This window comes from Pseudorca crassidens, chromosome 9, assembly GCF_039906515.1.
Source record: "Pseudorca crassidens isolate mPseCra1 chromosome 9, mPseCra1.hap1, whole genome shotgun sequence".
Taxonomy (NCBI): domain Eukaryota; kingdom Metazoa; phylum Chordata; class Mammalia; order Artiodactyla; family Delphinidae; genus Pseudorca; species Pseudorca crassidens.
The window spans coordinates 64,144,094-64,160,110 of record NC_090304.1 but is presented as its reverse complement, the minus strand read 5'-3'; the positions used below and the strand labels follow the sequence as shown (position 1 = coordinate 64,160,110).

The 16,017-nt window shown below is 41.0% G+C and overlaps 1 protein-coding gene across 3 annotated transcripts in view; it reads right to left on the bottom strand.

Annotated features, from left to right (window-relative positions):
- Window positions 1-8,998: 8,998 nt before the first annotated feature.
- Window positions 8,999-16,017, bottom strand: part of CCDC81 (coiled-coil domain containing 81) — a 39,782-nt gene continuing 32,763 nt past the window's right edge. For 2 of the 3 annotated variants that reach the window (XM_067750637.1, XM_067750636.1), the window contains 2 exons: window positions 11,804-11,929; window positions 8,999-9,489 (listed from right to left, as the gene is read on the bottom strand). In XM_067750637.1, coding sequence (XP_067606738.1) covers window positions 9,348-9,489; window positions 11,804-11,929 — 268 coding nt within the window. In that variant the 3' untranslated portion in view covers window positions 8,999-9,347. Of the gene's footprint in view, window positions 9,490-11,764; window positions 11,930-16,017 lie in introns of all 3 variants that reach the window. The other variant, XM_067750638.1, reaches the window with a different exon arrangement.

Genomic DNA, 16,017 nt, shown 5'->3' with positions numbered 1-16,017 from the left:
GTTATTTTAGTTTAAAAAAAAAAAACCACACACAAAAAAAACGCGATACGGTTACGAAAAAAAAAATTAAATTTTTGAATGCAGAAATGATGTAAAGAAACAGAAGTCTACTCCAATATGCCCCACTCGAAATTCTCAATGCTCTGGATATGCAATTGGGAGTAACAGGAAATGAAATGAACCTCCTAACAAGAAGCCATCCTTCAGTTCATAATACTGAGTCAATGGAAAGGAAGAGCACCGAGGTTTACCCCATCCAGGTCGTAATTTCTGTTAAATGCTCTGATGATTTCAATCCCACACTTCTGGGTCCAGAATGACCGCGCCTGTGGGGGCTTCTTGGTGGAGTAGCAACGAATTTCTACAGTTCACTTGTCCTCATAAAGGTCGTGCTGCGCCTGGCGGTACTCTCCGGGGCCCTTCAGAAACTCCATAAATGCGTGACCAAGAACACCACAGGAAGGACTTAGTTTACTCATTAAAGACTGTGGCCTAATCATACAGCCGGTTCCGTGGTACAGGCGGCGGTGGCGTCGGCTGCTGAGGAGGAAGCTGTAGTGATCGTCGCGGAGCTGCGGCTGCGGCGGGGCTCCGAGCTCTACCCAGCGCCGGCCTCGGGAGACCCAATCCGCGCGCGCCGAAGCGCTCTTGCGTCGCAAGCCCTGCCTTTTATAGCCGGCGTGACGTGCGTTCCTCTTCACCAGTCGCGGCGGGGCGGGCCAAAAACCTGAGAGCGAGGGCGTGGGGCCCGCCCTCCGCAGACGTCACCACGGCCGCCGCGGGGATTGAGCTTGTTGGCGTAGGGAGAAGGGCTGCAGCTTGAGCCTTCTCACCTCCCCGCCTCCTGCTGGGGAGGAAAGAGGCTGAGGACGGACTTGAGGATGGGAATGGTGGGGGACAAAGCCTGGAAGAGGCTGAAGAGAGACGGAGGGGGGCCAAAACGGGCGGGAAAGGGAAGGTAGTGGAAGAATCCCGCCCATTGACTCTGCTATGTCTTCCTCCACCGGCTTCATGTTTTAGACATGTCATATTGCTAGGCTTTTTTCCAATTTGGTCTGACCAACTTTGTCTTTACTGAAGAACTTCGTCCATTTACATCATTTTATTACATTATATTGTCTTATTCTTTTATATTACAATGTTATTGCTATCTCTGCATCTGTTTTTCTCATATTTTGTGTTATCTGACCTATGTCTATATTTCTTTTTTTATCTTTTGATTTCTTTTGGGTTAAGATTCCTCCCCTAAATCCATATTTTCCTTCCACTGTTTTGGAAATTTGTAATTGTGGTTAAAACTTCTTAGCAGTTATTATAGTTTAGACACTGTTCTAAATCTGAATAGGTTTACATAATTTCATTTGATACAACAACCCTATGAATTAGATACTATTATTTCCATTGTTATGATGAAAACAACTTTTAAACCCTGGGCACAGAAAAGTTATTTGCCCAAGGTCACACGGCTAGTAATTGGCAGGGCTGAGATTGGAATTCTGGAATTCTGGACCTAGAGTCTCTCTCTAATATGTATGTCTTATTATATACCTTATTCCTATACTTTCAGTACTTAAATGGCTTAGAAAAATTCAAACATTCAAAATCTTTTCCCAGGACTTCCCTGGTGGTCCAGTGGTTAAGAATCTGCCTCCCAACGCAGAGGACATGGGTTCAATCCCTGGTTGGGGAACTAAGATCCCACGTGCCGTGGGGCAACTAAGCCTGCGCACTCTAGAGCCCACACACCGCAACTACTGAGCCCACGTGCTGTGGAGCCCATGCAGCAGAACTAGAGAGTCCCACGTGCCACAACTACTGAGCCCTTGCGCTCTGGAGCCCATGCGCCACAACTAGAGAGTCCCACCAGCCACAACTACTGAGCCCACACACCAGAACTAGAGAGCCCGCGTGCTCTAGGGCAGCTCGCCACAACTAGAGAGAAGCCTACGTGCCACAATGAAGAGCCCACATGCCACAACGAAGATCCCGCGTGCTGCAACTAAGACCCGACGCAGCCAAATAAATATTTTTTTAAATCTTTTCCCACCTCATGAAGGAACTCAACATGCGTTAACTATTAATGTTGTCAAGTATTTTTTTAACCCCACAAATTACATTGTTTATAAAAATCAGTGTTTGTTTAAATTTGCCCAATATGTCAGCAATTTCTTTGCTCACTATTTCTTCTTGCATCTCAACTCTTTCTTCTAAGATTATTCTCCCTTATCTAAGAGCATCTTTTGGAGGTTCCTTTAGTTCCTGTTATATGATCAACTTTGATGTTTTATATAATCTTGAAAATATGCATTTTCTCACTGTTGAAAAATACATTTTATTGTTGGTAGATTTTTTTGTTTTTTCTTTGTTTAATAAACAAAAAAAATTTAATAAATTTAATTCTAAAATTCTTTTATTTTGCTTTCATTTCTAATAGTTCCACTGAGTACACAATTCTACATTGAAGATATTTGAAGATAGCCCTTTGAAGATATTCCCTGTCTTCGGGTTTCCTTTCTAACAACTTTAGAATTTTCTAAAATGTCTAGGCTTTGTTTCCTGGCCTATACTTGGCCCATAACAATAAAGCCCTATTTCTTCCTTCTTTCCTCTTCCTTCCTTCTTTGCTCTTCCTTTCTCCATCCTTCATTTCTTCTTTAATAACTCAGTCCACTACATGGAGGGGAGCAAGGTAGCTGTCTGTGCAGTAGGTGCGGACACTGAAGATACTGGAGTCGGGGGAGAGGGTGAGGAGGACATTCAAGCAAGGTGTGGGGGGGGTAGTTGCAGCCTAGTACCAGCTGTCAGGTCCCTGGCAGGGTGCAGAGGACATGTACATAGGGGGACAGCAGTGGCGATCAGAGATTACATAAGGGTTTATCCAGTAAGATTACATAAGAGTTTATCCAGTACTACATTGAGAATAATGGGAATCAGGCATCTCACTGTCAGACAGGAGTTATAAATATGGAAAGGGAAAAAAAGTACAATTAGTTGTAGGATTTGGGGTTGGAATTGGTTGTATCTCTGTGAAGTCATCATTTCAATATATAGATATAGAAATATAGATGAGTATGAGTGTGTGTATGTGTGTGTTTGAATTCCTCAGCTTTATCACAGAGAGCAGAGAGGGCCTGAAGCAATGACAACCCAATAGCAATGATGAGAACAATAGCACTCAGATCATGGTTTGTTAATACCATTCTCCATTTAAAAAGTCTCCTTGGGCGCAAGAGGGAAGAGATATGGGGATATATGTATATGTATAACTGATTCACTTTGTTATAAAGCAGAAACTAATACACCATTGTAAAGCAATTATACTCCAATAAAAATGTTAAAACAAACAAACAAAAAAAAAACCGTCTCCTTGGGGAAATGGCTGATTCCAGAGGTGGGGCAGAAAAAAATGAGTAGCCTGGAACATCTTAATATGACAAAGTTATGGAGGTGTTAATAAACGATAGGAATATGACAAAAGGACATAGACCAAAAAGAGCACAGACCAAAGGAGGCTAAAGAAACCCGACAACTAAATGAAATACGGTATCCTAGATGGGATCTTGGAACAGCAAAAGGACATTGGGGTAAAACAAGTGAAATCTGAATAAAGTGTGAAGTTTAATTAATGGTAAAGTACCAATGTTGATTCCTTAGTTATGAAAGATGTATCATAGAAACAGATGTTAACAATGGGGGAAAGTGGGTGAGGAGTGTACAAGGAACTCTCTAAAAGCATTCTAAGTTTTTTTTTTTAATTATTTAAAACAAAACAAAAAACAGAAGCCAGCTTAAAGAGCTCCCACTGATCACGATTTTTATATCAATGATAGGACTGGATTATTAGTCATTGAATAAAATAAAAATCCTTAAGTCTATACTGCTATAAAAAAATAAATAGGGAGAAGCAAACACTTTGCCTTATAGTAGAATGCCAGCTAATAAAGTAGCAGCAATGGTGGAATTAGAAAAGTCTGTATTTAGCAATCATCATAATTATGCATTTAGCAAAGAAACATCAATAGATGCTAAAACTAGTGGATGATACTCAATGAGGAATGGGATATTACTTTCAAAATACCTACCATGAAATGCCAATTCGTTACAAAAGAAAAAACAACTTGATAGTGGTAAACCTGGCAAGCATCACTTAATCAAATGATCAAAGTTAACGTGACCAGTAATGGGACAGACTGAACTGGGTACCACCTGATATAATGGAGTGCAAGGAACCTAGCATCACATCTGTGATATTCCTGGAAAAAAAAAAATACATATCAGCTAAATGTTACACATGATCATTGATTGGATCTTTTTGCTTAAAAGGACATTACTGGGACAAGTGGCAAAATTTTAATTGAGTTTTTGGATTGTATGGTAAATGAGTGTTAATTTTCCGATTTGGGTGGTTATATTGTGGTTTTATGGGAGAATATACGTATTTGTAAGGCATTATGCTCTAAAGTATTCAGAAGTGATAGGGCAAATGTCAGCAACTTGCTCTTACTTAGTTCTGGGGATGGGGGGTGATATTTTTACCATTCTTTTATCTTCCCTGTAAGTTTGAAATTATTTCAAAAATAAAAATTTATCTCTAGCATTAATTTAAATGGCTTAGATCATAGGTAATTGGTTGATGCTTGCTTCTCTGAATTCCCACTTTGTGTCTGCCTCTAGAGACTTTTTTTGCAGCTTTACATTTTTTTAAGATTTAAAAAGAATCTTAGCTAGCATTGTTAGGTATTTTGTAGATTGTTTCCCCCAAAATTTCAGGATATGGCAGACTGGCAGTTGTCCACTACTATCCATTTCCCTCATTTTTAGTATCAGCATTCCCTGAGTATTTCACTACACACATGGCCACCAAGCTAGAGACTTCATTCCCCAAGCTCCCTTGCAGCATGGTATGGCCACGTGATTAAATTTTGGCCAATGGGACGTGGACAGAAATAATGGTACCACTTCCAGGTTATACTACTTAAAAAAAAAAAAAAGCACACTTGCTCTCCTGCCCTTTTCTTCCTACTTGCTAGTTAGGAGATGATACCTGGAGCAGTTGTCTTGACCCAGTGGTGGAAACCACAGGAGAAGCTGGTACAGCCACCCTACTGTCGGGGTCTATGTACTTCTAGACTGTTTCTTGAGAGAAAAATGCACTTCTGTCTTGATTAAGCTACTAGTATTTGATCTCTGTTATAGTGCTACCCTAACTAATAAAATGTAAATGAAAGGACTGAGGTACCACCTGATTTGGGGGAAAGGGGAAAGGAAGAAAAATAAAGACTCAAAACCAAAATAAAATGCTTCTGGTGCTGGCCAAGATGGAGTAAGGGCTCTACAGCATTTCTCTTCAACTGACGTAACTGAACCGATTATAAAAAGCAACTACCTGAGGACTCTGAAAAGGAAACACTAGCAGGGGGATTGTGTAAGTAAATCAAAAGCTGAAGGATGACTGGCGTAGTGACGAATTTACTGGGGAATTTATTCCTCTTCTGGTTTGACCTGAAAGCAATCTACGATCCAGAACGACACAGAAAGCCTAAACTCAAGAGAAACCCCCTCTTTCTAGCCAGAGAAGCAGGAAAAGCGTTCCATATGAGCTAGAGTATAGAGGGAAAGCCCTTTTTTTCCCCCTCCCTGGTAGGCCCCAAGACCAACTGCAGTCACGAAGCTGCACAGTGGCAACAGGAATAGCAGTGGTGGTGGCATTCGAGCACCTAAGACCCTGAGAGGTCCTGTCTTCCTGGCCAGAGGAAGCAGGGAAAGGGACCCCGTGGTCAGAAGAGTGTGGGAGGAATCTCTGTTATCTGTTTCTGTCTTGTCATCCACTAGCTCCCCTTTGAGAGAGCGAAGGGAGCTAAAACTCCAAGAGAAACTCTGGCTTTAAAGCCAGACGACTGGGAGTAAGAGACTGGAGAATGTGAAAGGAATTCCAGAGAGGAGAAAGCTGGAGAAAGAGATCCCCTAATTCTGTGTACGAATTAGTACAAGTCTCAGGTTTACTCCCAAGCGGCACACGTGAAAAACAGATCCAAAGAAACACAGACTTTGAGAATTGAACTGACATCACAACGACTACCCACAGAAGGTGAGATAGCACTTGCATCCTGAACGTCAAGATTTTGCTTGCTCTAAATAAATACTTAATAAATAAAGATCAACATTCTCCAGCGGATTTTAACAAGGTGGGGCAAATAGTTACCTTAGTTTCTTGGGGTACCTCAGAACAAGACAGTCTGATTATGACAAGATCGGACCTAAACATTCCTCAACCCCCTGGTCGAATACCATTACAATACTATCTTAACCACGAATGAATTCCAGCAAACTATGAAGTACTGTGAGAGGAAAAAATTAGGTTAAAACTGTGTTTATCAAACTGAAAATTATCTGTTTACACTAGTAGATTGTTAAATCAATTTTGTTCAGTCTAATCAGAAACTTTTTTATGAAATAAAATAGAAATTATCAAAATGCATTGCAGATGGGTAAATATAACCCTGTAAAACTTTTGTCTCAATTACATGTGTGGGCATAGGTTCTGTGTTTCAGTATGAAATGTATTTCCTTTATTGAGTCTTACTCAAAAAGTTTTGAAAACTACTGGAGTATGTGCTTTCTAACAGCCATTCCAATTCTCATCTCACTATTTTTATGAAGAGTCAAAAAGGACGGCAAAAGTGGACATAGTTCTCTAGAACTGAAAGGGCATTTTCAAAAGCAAAGTCCTACACTTTGCTCACTTTTGATAACTTGAGCTTGTTATAACATTGAAGGAAAGCCATCCAGAGCAGGAGTTCTTAACCTGTGGTCCAGGTGATCTAGGAAAACTCTAATTATATGCAAACTATTGTATATGAAAATGTGCATATTTTTAGGAAAGAGTCCAGATTTTCCATCAGATTCTCAAAAGAGTCTGTGACCGTCCAAAACATTAAAAGCCACTGAAATTAGGCATCCTTTGATACATTAAGCTGGTCTGGCAGTGTCGTAGTTCCAGAAATGACAGAGCTTGATGATAGTAATTCAAATTGATTTAGAAAAAGACATTCTAATTTGAGTGTGGCCTCATAACAAGTTTGAGCTAAAACAATATTAGCAGTTAAGATCAGTGAAAAAGATATCAAATTAGGAAGACTTGCTCAAAAAAAAAAAAGACTGTGCATTCTTTATTGTATGAAATCAACTGTTTTAATGAAAGACTGTAGTAACATTTGATTCTTAAAATGGTTGAATGATTTTTTAAAATTAGGTTTTATAACCTAACTCACATAACCATGTCTCCATCTTAGCGTCAATAGACAGGAGCACAGGGCTTTTTTTTTTTTTTTTTTTTCTGGCTGCACGGCATGCGGGAATCTTAGTTCCCCAACCAGGAATCGAACCCAGGCCCTCTGCAGTGGAAGCACGGCGTCTTAACCTATTTCTCCTTAAAAACTCAGCTTAGGCCTCATCTTTTCCAAAAGCTTTCCCTGTCAGGCTAACCTGACCGCAAGGACTCCACCTTACTCTTCCATAGCAAGAAATGCAAAGCGCTATCAGGTATCTACCTTGTTACAGGGAGATTTTCTAGTCCCATCTCCCCTCTGCACTACATGGTGAATGCTCTGAAGGCAGGCAGGGACTGATGAGGTCTTAATCTCCAGGTCACTAGCTTGGTGCCTGGCACACAGTAAGAGTCAGTACTGCTACCTGCGGTAATAAATTATAAGGTCAGTTCCTACAGTAAAAACGTCTATGAAGTTAGATCTTTTCACCACCTAAACATATCAAAATTGCCTAAAGTCTTTTTTTTCTTTGACAAGGCGGTCTATATTTTTAAAAAATATTCATACAATACTATTATAGTGATTTATTATATATTAGAGACAGAGAAGTACTCCAAGAATGGAGCAGGGATGAATTTCAAGCAAGTCAAGCAGTCCTGGGGAAAGGCTATTGTTTTAAATATGGCTTGGTGGGGATGGGACCTGCATGGAGGGATCTTCTGAGGAAATGGAAGGAAGTAGTAATGTAGGGAGTGGTGGGGGCAGGTTCCAGACAATTCCAGTCACCAGGGAGCATACTTGTTTCCATAGAAAAAGATAACATTAGCAACAAAATTTGCCCAATATCAACTCGAGTAGACTACTTTCCCCTTAACCATTCAGGGCTCAAAACGTTCCTATTTTGTATCTGGAGTAGGGCAAAACAATGTCTCGATATGGCAGGTAGAAAGCAAAGCGTCTAAGGGACTTTCTAGCCAGCTTTCGTACCTCAGAAATCTAGACATCACTCTGCTTTGTTAATTGTTGTACCTGAGGTGTTAGGACAGGGCAGGGAGAGGAAAGACAAAGGGTGGAGGCAAATGAAGCAAGCTGTGGTTGAGAACACACACACCTGAACTGAAAACCAGTCCCTCAACAGGAAGCTATTCCTCTTCCACCGCACATACAGCTTAAGAATAGATGCGAGGGAAGCAATGAGAGAAGAAGATGGACCCTGGCAAGGCAGCCAGGCTCCCCTCACAGGACACAACAAACCTACAGTCGATCGTGGTGCAGAAATGCCTGGATGGTGGAATGGTTGGCCGGAAGATCACCAAGAGAAAAATATTCCCTGAGGTCCCAACAAGTCCCGGGTGTGTTATCAGCTAGAAAATTCAAGAAGCATTGCACTGGCCACTGGAGGCAAATGGCCTAACCTACCTTTGGGAGGGTCACACATCCCCAGGCCTGGAAAATATCGAGAGTTGGGGGAGGGGTGGTAAAATTCACCACTATGGGGCTTCCCTGGTGGTGCAGTGGTTGAGAGTCCGCCTGCCGATGCAGGGGACACGGGTTCGTGCCCCGGTCCGGGAAAATCCCACATGCCGCGGAGCGGCTGGGCCCGTGAGCCATGGCCGCTGAGCCTGCGCGTCCGGAGCCTGTGCTCCGCAACGGGAGGGGCCGCAACAGTGAGAGGCCCGCGTACCGCAAAAAAAAAAAAAAAAATTCACCACTATGAATCGTTATGCCCAAACACGGAGAAAGTATTTATTACGACACTTCATTATAGATGAGGAAAAGATGAAGTTTCTTAGACAAAGTCACAGAGGGAGTGGCAGGGCTGGGTCAGCAACACCCCCTCAGCCAGAATGAAGCTGGGCGCGCCTCTCAGGCCTGACTGCGGCAGGGTTGTCTGGGGCGGGATGGGAGGAGGACAGGTGGGGAGAACCTGTCTGTAGGAATTCCCTCTACCCCTGAAAGCACCCAAATGGCACAATAATTTTTTCTCCTCTGAAGTACAAATATGTAGTTTCACCATCACCCCTGCACGTTTAAAAAAGAAAAACTTTCCCTAGGAAAGGCAGGCCCAGACGTTGGGTTTTATACAAACAGCAGGGAGCCCTGCATGTACTTATTCAGGGGCCACACGTTGCTCTTGCCCACGTTGGAGGGTCGCCTCTGGCACTGCTTGCACCGCCGATACTTCTCACACTGGTCCAGGAGGAAGAGCTTGCTGGGGGCCCTGTGGAGAGGCAGAAGAAGGGGTCATTCGCCGGCGTCCCCAAGTCCTTACTGGATGCCTCGCCTGGAAGCCGGTGCAATGGAAGGGATACAAAAGAAAAGTCACACCTGGTCCCTGCTCTCCAGGAGCTTACGGCCCACCTGTGATTTCCCACCTGTAGTCTCTCCCCTCTACGCTGCTACCTGCTGCTCGCCCCAGGCCGGGCGTCTCCTGCTTCTCCTCCTTCCTTAGTGAATAAAAGGCTCTGCATGGTGCCTTCACAACAGTCTGACCCCAGCCCTCCCCCCACACCCACGTAAACCCTCAGAGAACACAGGACTTGCCCAAGGTCACTCAGCCAGCGTGAATGGGATGGTGACTCCAAAGCCTCAGTATTTGTGGCTTTGTCCCGTGGATGCGCCTTTACCTGTCAGGCTTCCCCGGGAGACAGCATTTGAGAGGGAGATCAAGCCATTAAGCTGCTGGTTAACACCCCAGCAGACAATGAAGCGTAGACTTCAATGGAAAGTCCCAGGGGGCCAGAGGCCTCTGGAGAGTTAAGGGCAGGAGAGGAAGTGAAGACGTAGAAAAAGAGGATGAAAGCAGCTAGAAGCAGAGATGAAGGGATGACAGTGACTGGTTTTCCACTTCAACAGTTTTTCTTGATTGTGCAGGATGTGCACAATCCCTGATGTGTTCCCCTACGTTATCAAAATTTCTACACGGTGGGATTCTGTAAAAAGCAGCATCAATGACAGCCTTCAAAGGAAAAAGGACAATCTTGGGAGATTGGGACTGACATATATACACTAATATGTATAAAATAGATAACTAATAAGAACCTGCTGTATAAAGAAAATAAAATAAAATTCAAAAAATCAAAAGAAAGAAAGAAAAAGGACAATCTTGGCAGTAGGCAGGGGAAGACCTACCTGGCTTGCCTTGGCGATGGGACCAAGTATCATGAGCTAAACTGCATACAGGTGAACCTTGTTTTTGCTTCTGCTTTGTTTTCTTTTTAACACCAACCAATTCCTCCTTCCTATGTGCTGTCCACTTGAGTCCCTGCCCACAACTTGGCCTAGGTCTTCAGGTGAGAGGACTGCTCTGCCGTGTCCGTGGAACAGTTGGGCTATCCTGCCACTCAAGGTTATGTCATGTCTCCTCTACCCTTTATCACCATGTTAGCCAAGCCTTCTTCCAAAATCCAACTAAAATCTCCCTCCCTGACACTAATCTCATTGCCTTCTACCTTCTTTCCCACAACATTGAGAAAATGGCTTGAAATACCCAATTCCCCTTTCCCTTCCTCTTCCCTAGGCCAAACAACATCACTTCTCCTTTGGAACTTATTTTCCACATCATCTGTCATACTTTCATTGTCACAAAATATGGGTTCTACCCATTAGAAAGACAGGTGAGAAATGCCTTAAAATCTAAAAGGAAAAGGAGAGTTTCAGATCAAGATCCACTATAACAATTTTTTCTATGATAAGAATTCATTGATAATTGGCATATTGAATATTATTTTGGTATATTCAGGTTTTAATAACATTTGATTGCCTAGACTTTGTTTCTTCAAGTTTTCAACATTCTATGAAATCACACCTTCCATTTGTAAAGTATTTTAATTTTTGAAAGTGTAATAATTTTCCAACTCTTTATTTGATCCCCCAAACTCCTGTGTTAGCCAAGCCAGGCAAATGTTCACTTTCCCCATCTTAGAAATAAGAAAAGTAAGGCAAAAAGATTAGCTGCCTCTCCAAAGTTAGTGTTAATTCTCCAAAACATCTGGATTCCCCAACTCTAGATTGTAAATAGATAGTTGGGGAAAGTGAGCATGGATATAATACATTTCAGGAAGACGTTCTTGGTTGGGCATCTCACTTTTCCAATTGCCAATCTTACCCACAACCCCTTGACTCTGCTCTTACGAGAGCATCCCATAAGCCTTAGAGGTGTTCAGACAGAAACACTTTCTTCCTATTTCCAACTAATTATCTCCAAAGAGAATTCCCACCCTCCTTCGCACACAGCCCCAGGCCTCCCTAACCTCCACAAAGTGAAAATGAAGCTACTACACAGAGGCAATGATTAGGGCAGAGATGGCAAATATATAACATGCAACACAGCATTCTCCATCCCATGTCCACAACGGACATTTCTGACATACCATAGCAGTATTTCCCACTGAACCCAGAATTCTTTTCTCACAAAGGTCTCTAGGCAGCCACCCCTAATAAACTGAAGCTGACACTTAAAACCTATCTGCCATCCCTGATTAGAGGAAACTAACAAGATGCAGAGGGGATTTTCAGGTGCAGTCAGCTACTACCGCTGGAAAGCCTTCTCCTCCAGGTCCCGCTGCTTCTTCAAGACAGCACTCCTTTCCCAGTCATCCTGTAAGTCTTGGTAGATTCTGCTCACTCGCTCAAGCTCAGCATTTCTGTCTGCCAAGTGCCTAGAGAGAACAGAAGAGTCTGAGATTCCATTCATAATACTGGGAAGGGCGTGCACCAACCTTAGGAGCCCCATTCCTTTCATGCTAAGTTAAACAGAAAACCTGGTTTTGTTCTCCACTCTTTGAAATAGACTAAGGGGCATGAACACTGTAAAAACATAGCGAAACTCCTAGCAAATAATTTGTGGGTCTAGGACCTTTCATCTTCAATCCTGGTTTAAATTAGCAGGATTAAAACCTTTTTCCAATTAACACATTCAGCCTTTAAAGCCATCAATTTCCTTTGAGGCTAATTTAACTGATCTGAAGATTCATCTCAAATGGATTTCCTATACTTTGCTTCCTTCCTTTCAGTCCAGCCTCTCAGCTGTCAGTAGTCCGCCCACCAGTTCTGCCAGATGTTTTACAAGACAAAGTAGACAGGTGCATGAATGAATGGTTAGAAAGGGGGAAAGAAACAGAAATGACTAAGCAAAAGAAAATGAAATCGAGAAAATATCTAACGTTGTGAAGAAGAGTAAAAAAAAAAAAAAACGTGTTTGGTGAAGGTCACATCATCAAAGAAATGACTGCAGTATAATATCTCTCTTCAAGCACAGTGTTCCAGCATTCCCAATGTTAAGTGTTTCTATTACTGGTCTCTAAACATGTAGTCACAGCTCTGTGAATCACCTTAAACCTGGTTCAATATAAATGTGTCTATTTCTTGCCAAACTGAAACTCTTACAGTCAGTTCTCATTAAATTCTGGAAGGGACTTCACTAAATGTGACCCTTGATTTAGCCTGCCTACTCTGAAGGGTCTTGTGTTACAGGTACCAACCGCCACTAGGTGTCAGGACCCGCCGATAAAATACTGTAATGTGCTCTGTGCTGGTTCACTTATTCTAAAATAGCATGGCCCCATTATCCTCTAACAAGCGTTGATTCAGTAGCTATTGTGCGGTCACTATAAAGATTAAGTAGGATAATATACAGAAAGCGCCAATGCCTATCACACAATGGGAGTTCAACGACGGAATGGTACCTATTATATATATTTTTTCATAACCTTTTTTATCTTTTCACCGTTTTTTAAAATTGTAGTTAAAAAAAAAAAACGCATAGGGGCTTCCCTGGTGGTGCAGTGGTTAAGAATTGCCTGCCAATGCAGGCGACACAGGTTCAAGCCCTGGTCCAGGAAGATCCCACATGCCGCGGAGCAACTAAGCCTGTGCGCAACTACTGAGCCTACGTTCTAGAGCCTGTGAGCCAAAACTACTGAGCCCACATGCCACAACTACTGAAGACCAGGCACCTAGAGCCCGTGCTCCGCAACAAGAGAAGCCACCGCAATGAGAAGCCCACACACTGCAATGAAGAGCAGCTCCCGCTCGCCACAACTAGAGAAAGCCCGTGCACAGCAACAAAGACCCAACGCAGCCAAAAATAAATTAATTAATTAAATTAAAAGAAAAAAACCGCATAATATTGACTATCTTAACCATTTCTAAACATGCAGATATATAGTGTTAACTATATTCCCACTGTTGTGCAATCAATATCTAGAACTCTTTTCACCTTGCAAAACTGAAACTCTAAACCCATTAAACAATGACTCCCTACTTATCCCTCCCCCAACCCCTGTCAACTACCATTCTACTTTGTTTCCATGAATTAGACTACTCTAATTACCTTATATAAACAGAGTCATACAGTATTTGTCTTCTTTTTGTGGCAGGCTTATTTCACTTAACATAATGTCCTCAAGGTTCATCCACATTGTAGCATGTGTCAGAACTTTCTTTTTAAGGCTGAGTAATATTCCATTGTAAGTGTATACTGCATTTTGTTTATCCTTTCATCTGTGGTTGGACATTTGAGTTGCTGCTATTTCTTAGCTATCATGAATTATGCTGCTATGAACATAAGTGTGCAAATACCTCTGAAAGATCATGCTTTCAAATCTTTTGGATATATACCCAGAAGTGGAGTTATTGAATCACATGGTAATTCCACTTTTAATTTTTTGAGGGACCACCACTGTTTTCCATAGTGGTTATATCTATTTACATTCCCACCAACAGCATAAAGGGTTCCTATTTCTCCACATCCTTTCCAATGCTTACTATTTTCTGTTGGTTTTTTTTTTTTTATAATAGCCATCCTAACACATGTGAGGTAGTCTCCCTCTCTCTCTCTCTCCCTCTCCCTCTCTCTTTCTCTCTCTCTTTCCTTGCCAGTTCTAGTTTCCTTTATCTTTCCTCTTTACGTCATATATATTCACATCTTAATGGTTTTATCTAATACTGAATAGACAATTTTCTTCCTTCCTAACCTTTTGAATGGTCTAAAAGAAGTACTTGTTAAATGTTTCATGGTGTATGTGGTGTAAGAAAAATATATAATTGTTCTTGTTTTGGACATTTCACAAGGCAATTAAACCACAGATATTATAATCCAAGATAAATGATAACACATTTTATCTTTGCATTTATGAAATCTTATTACACTATTCTGCAAATGTATAAATGTTTTCTTTTCAGAAAAAAAAAACATAGAAAAAAAAGATAGCCATCTTATCCATGTATGTCACACTGATATATATATCCTAAATAGTGAAAGACATTTTCTTACATCTGCATAGGTGTTTTGCAGGGGAAAACATGAACAATTTGCTGACTGCTTACTCCATTCAGACTTCCATAGAGTTGGCATTCCTGCATTCTATATTATTGGAATTAAATTATTAAATTGTGTAATATAAACACAGCCGTATTTTAAATCTCACATTCCTACCTTGCCACCTTTATTCACTGGAGTAGAGAATCCCTGTGTCACAGGTGCACATAAGTAAATATTCAATAAAACATGGAATACCTCTTATCTTGGAGAGAGGCACACATAGAGTTAAATGTTAAATGACCTCTAGTTCCAACAGTGCAAATGATGACAGCTGACAGTTGAATAAGGGTCACCCCCACACTCTCACAGAGCATGGAAACCATTTGTTAATGAGCAGCTATCTCTTTGTGGTTTTGATTTGTATTTCCCCAGTGATTACTGATGTTGAGAATCCTTTCATATGCTTTTTGGCCATTGTTATACAATTCTTTAAAGGATAGGTTTAAAAGTCAGTTTACTTTAAATGCCTAGAAAGTAAGAACACGAAGTAAGATTAGAGGGGAAGCAACTAGGATTCTCCCAAGACTGATGGTGGAAGCAAATTGCTGTACTTTTTTAGAAAGCAAAGTGTCAGTATCTGGTAGTATTTAAAATTTAAAATACACTTGATCCAGCAACCTCACTTTTAGGAATTTATCCAGTAGAAACAGAACAACCAGTATAAGGAAAAATAAGAAAAATGCTTAATGCAGAATTGTTGTAATAGCAAAATACCTGGAAAGAAAGTGAATGTTCATCAATGGTGCAAAAGTTAAACTATATAATCCATATTATAGTATGCTGTTATTAAAGAAAAATGAATTTCATATATAGGTACTGACCTAAATACAAATTAATGACACATTATTAGGTTAAAGAAAGGTTGGGTTGCAGAGTAATATGTAAGATTTCACAGGCCTCATTTTCATTTACAAAAATGGAAGGAAAAATATATATGTGTATATTGCTTGAATATATTTATAGAGAACAGGAAAAAATGTAGAAGGCTAAACTTAACACTGACTACTCGGTAGGGGAGATTATTAGCCTTATTTTTTTAATCTCTCCACTAACTGACTTAATGAGCATGAATTGTTATATTTTTTAAAACAGAAGCAGAAAAGTTTAAAGCAAAAAAAGTAAAACAAGTAAAAAGTAAAACAAGTAAAAAAAAGTAAAACAAGTAAAAGTAAAACACAGACTAAGTCATTCCCTCTGAAAGAAAGTGACCTTCTAGTTGCCACAGGAAGACCTAAGATCACATCTTGAGATGGACCGAGGATGGGGAAGTTGGGAAAGAAAAGAGAAGAGAATATGGAATAATCAGTAAAGGATATAGAAACAAAAGACAAGGATCTAATCCATATAAAAACGGGGGTTTACGACCAGAACTCCAACAAAAGAGATAACCAGATAACGACCATAGTTTGTATTTGATCAGAGCTC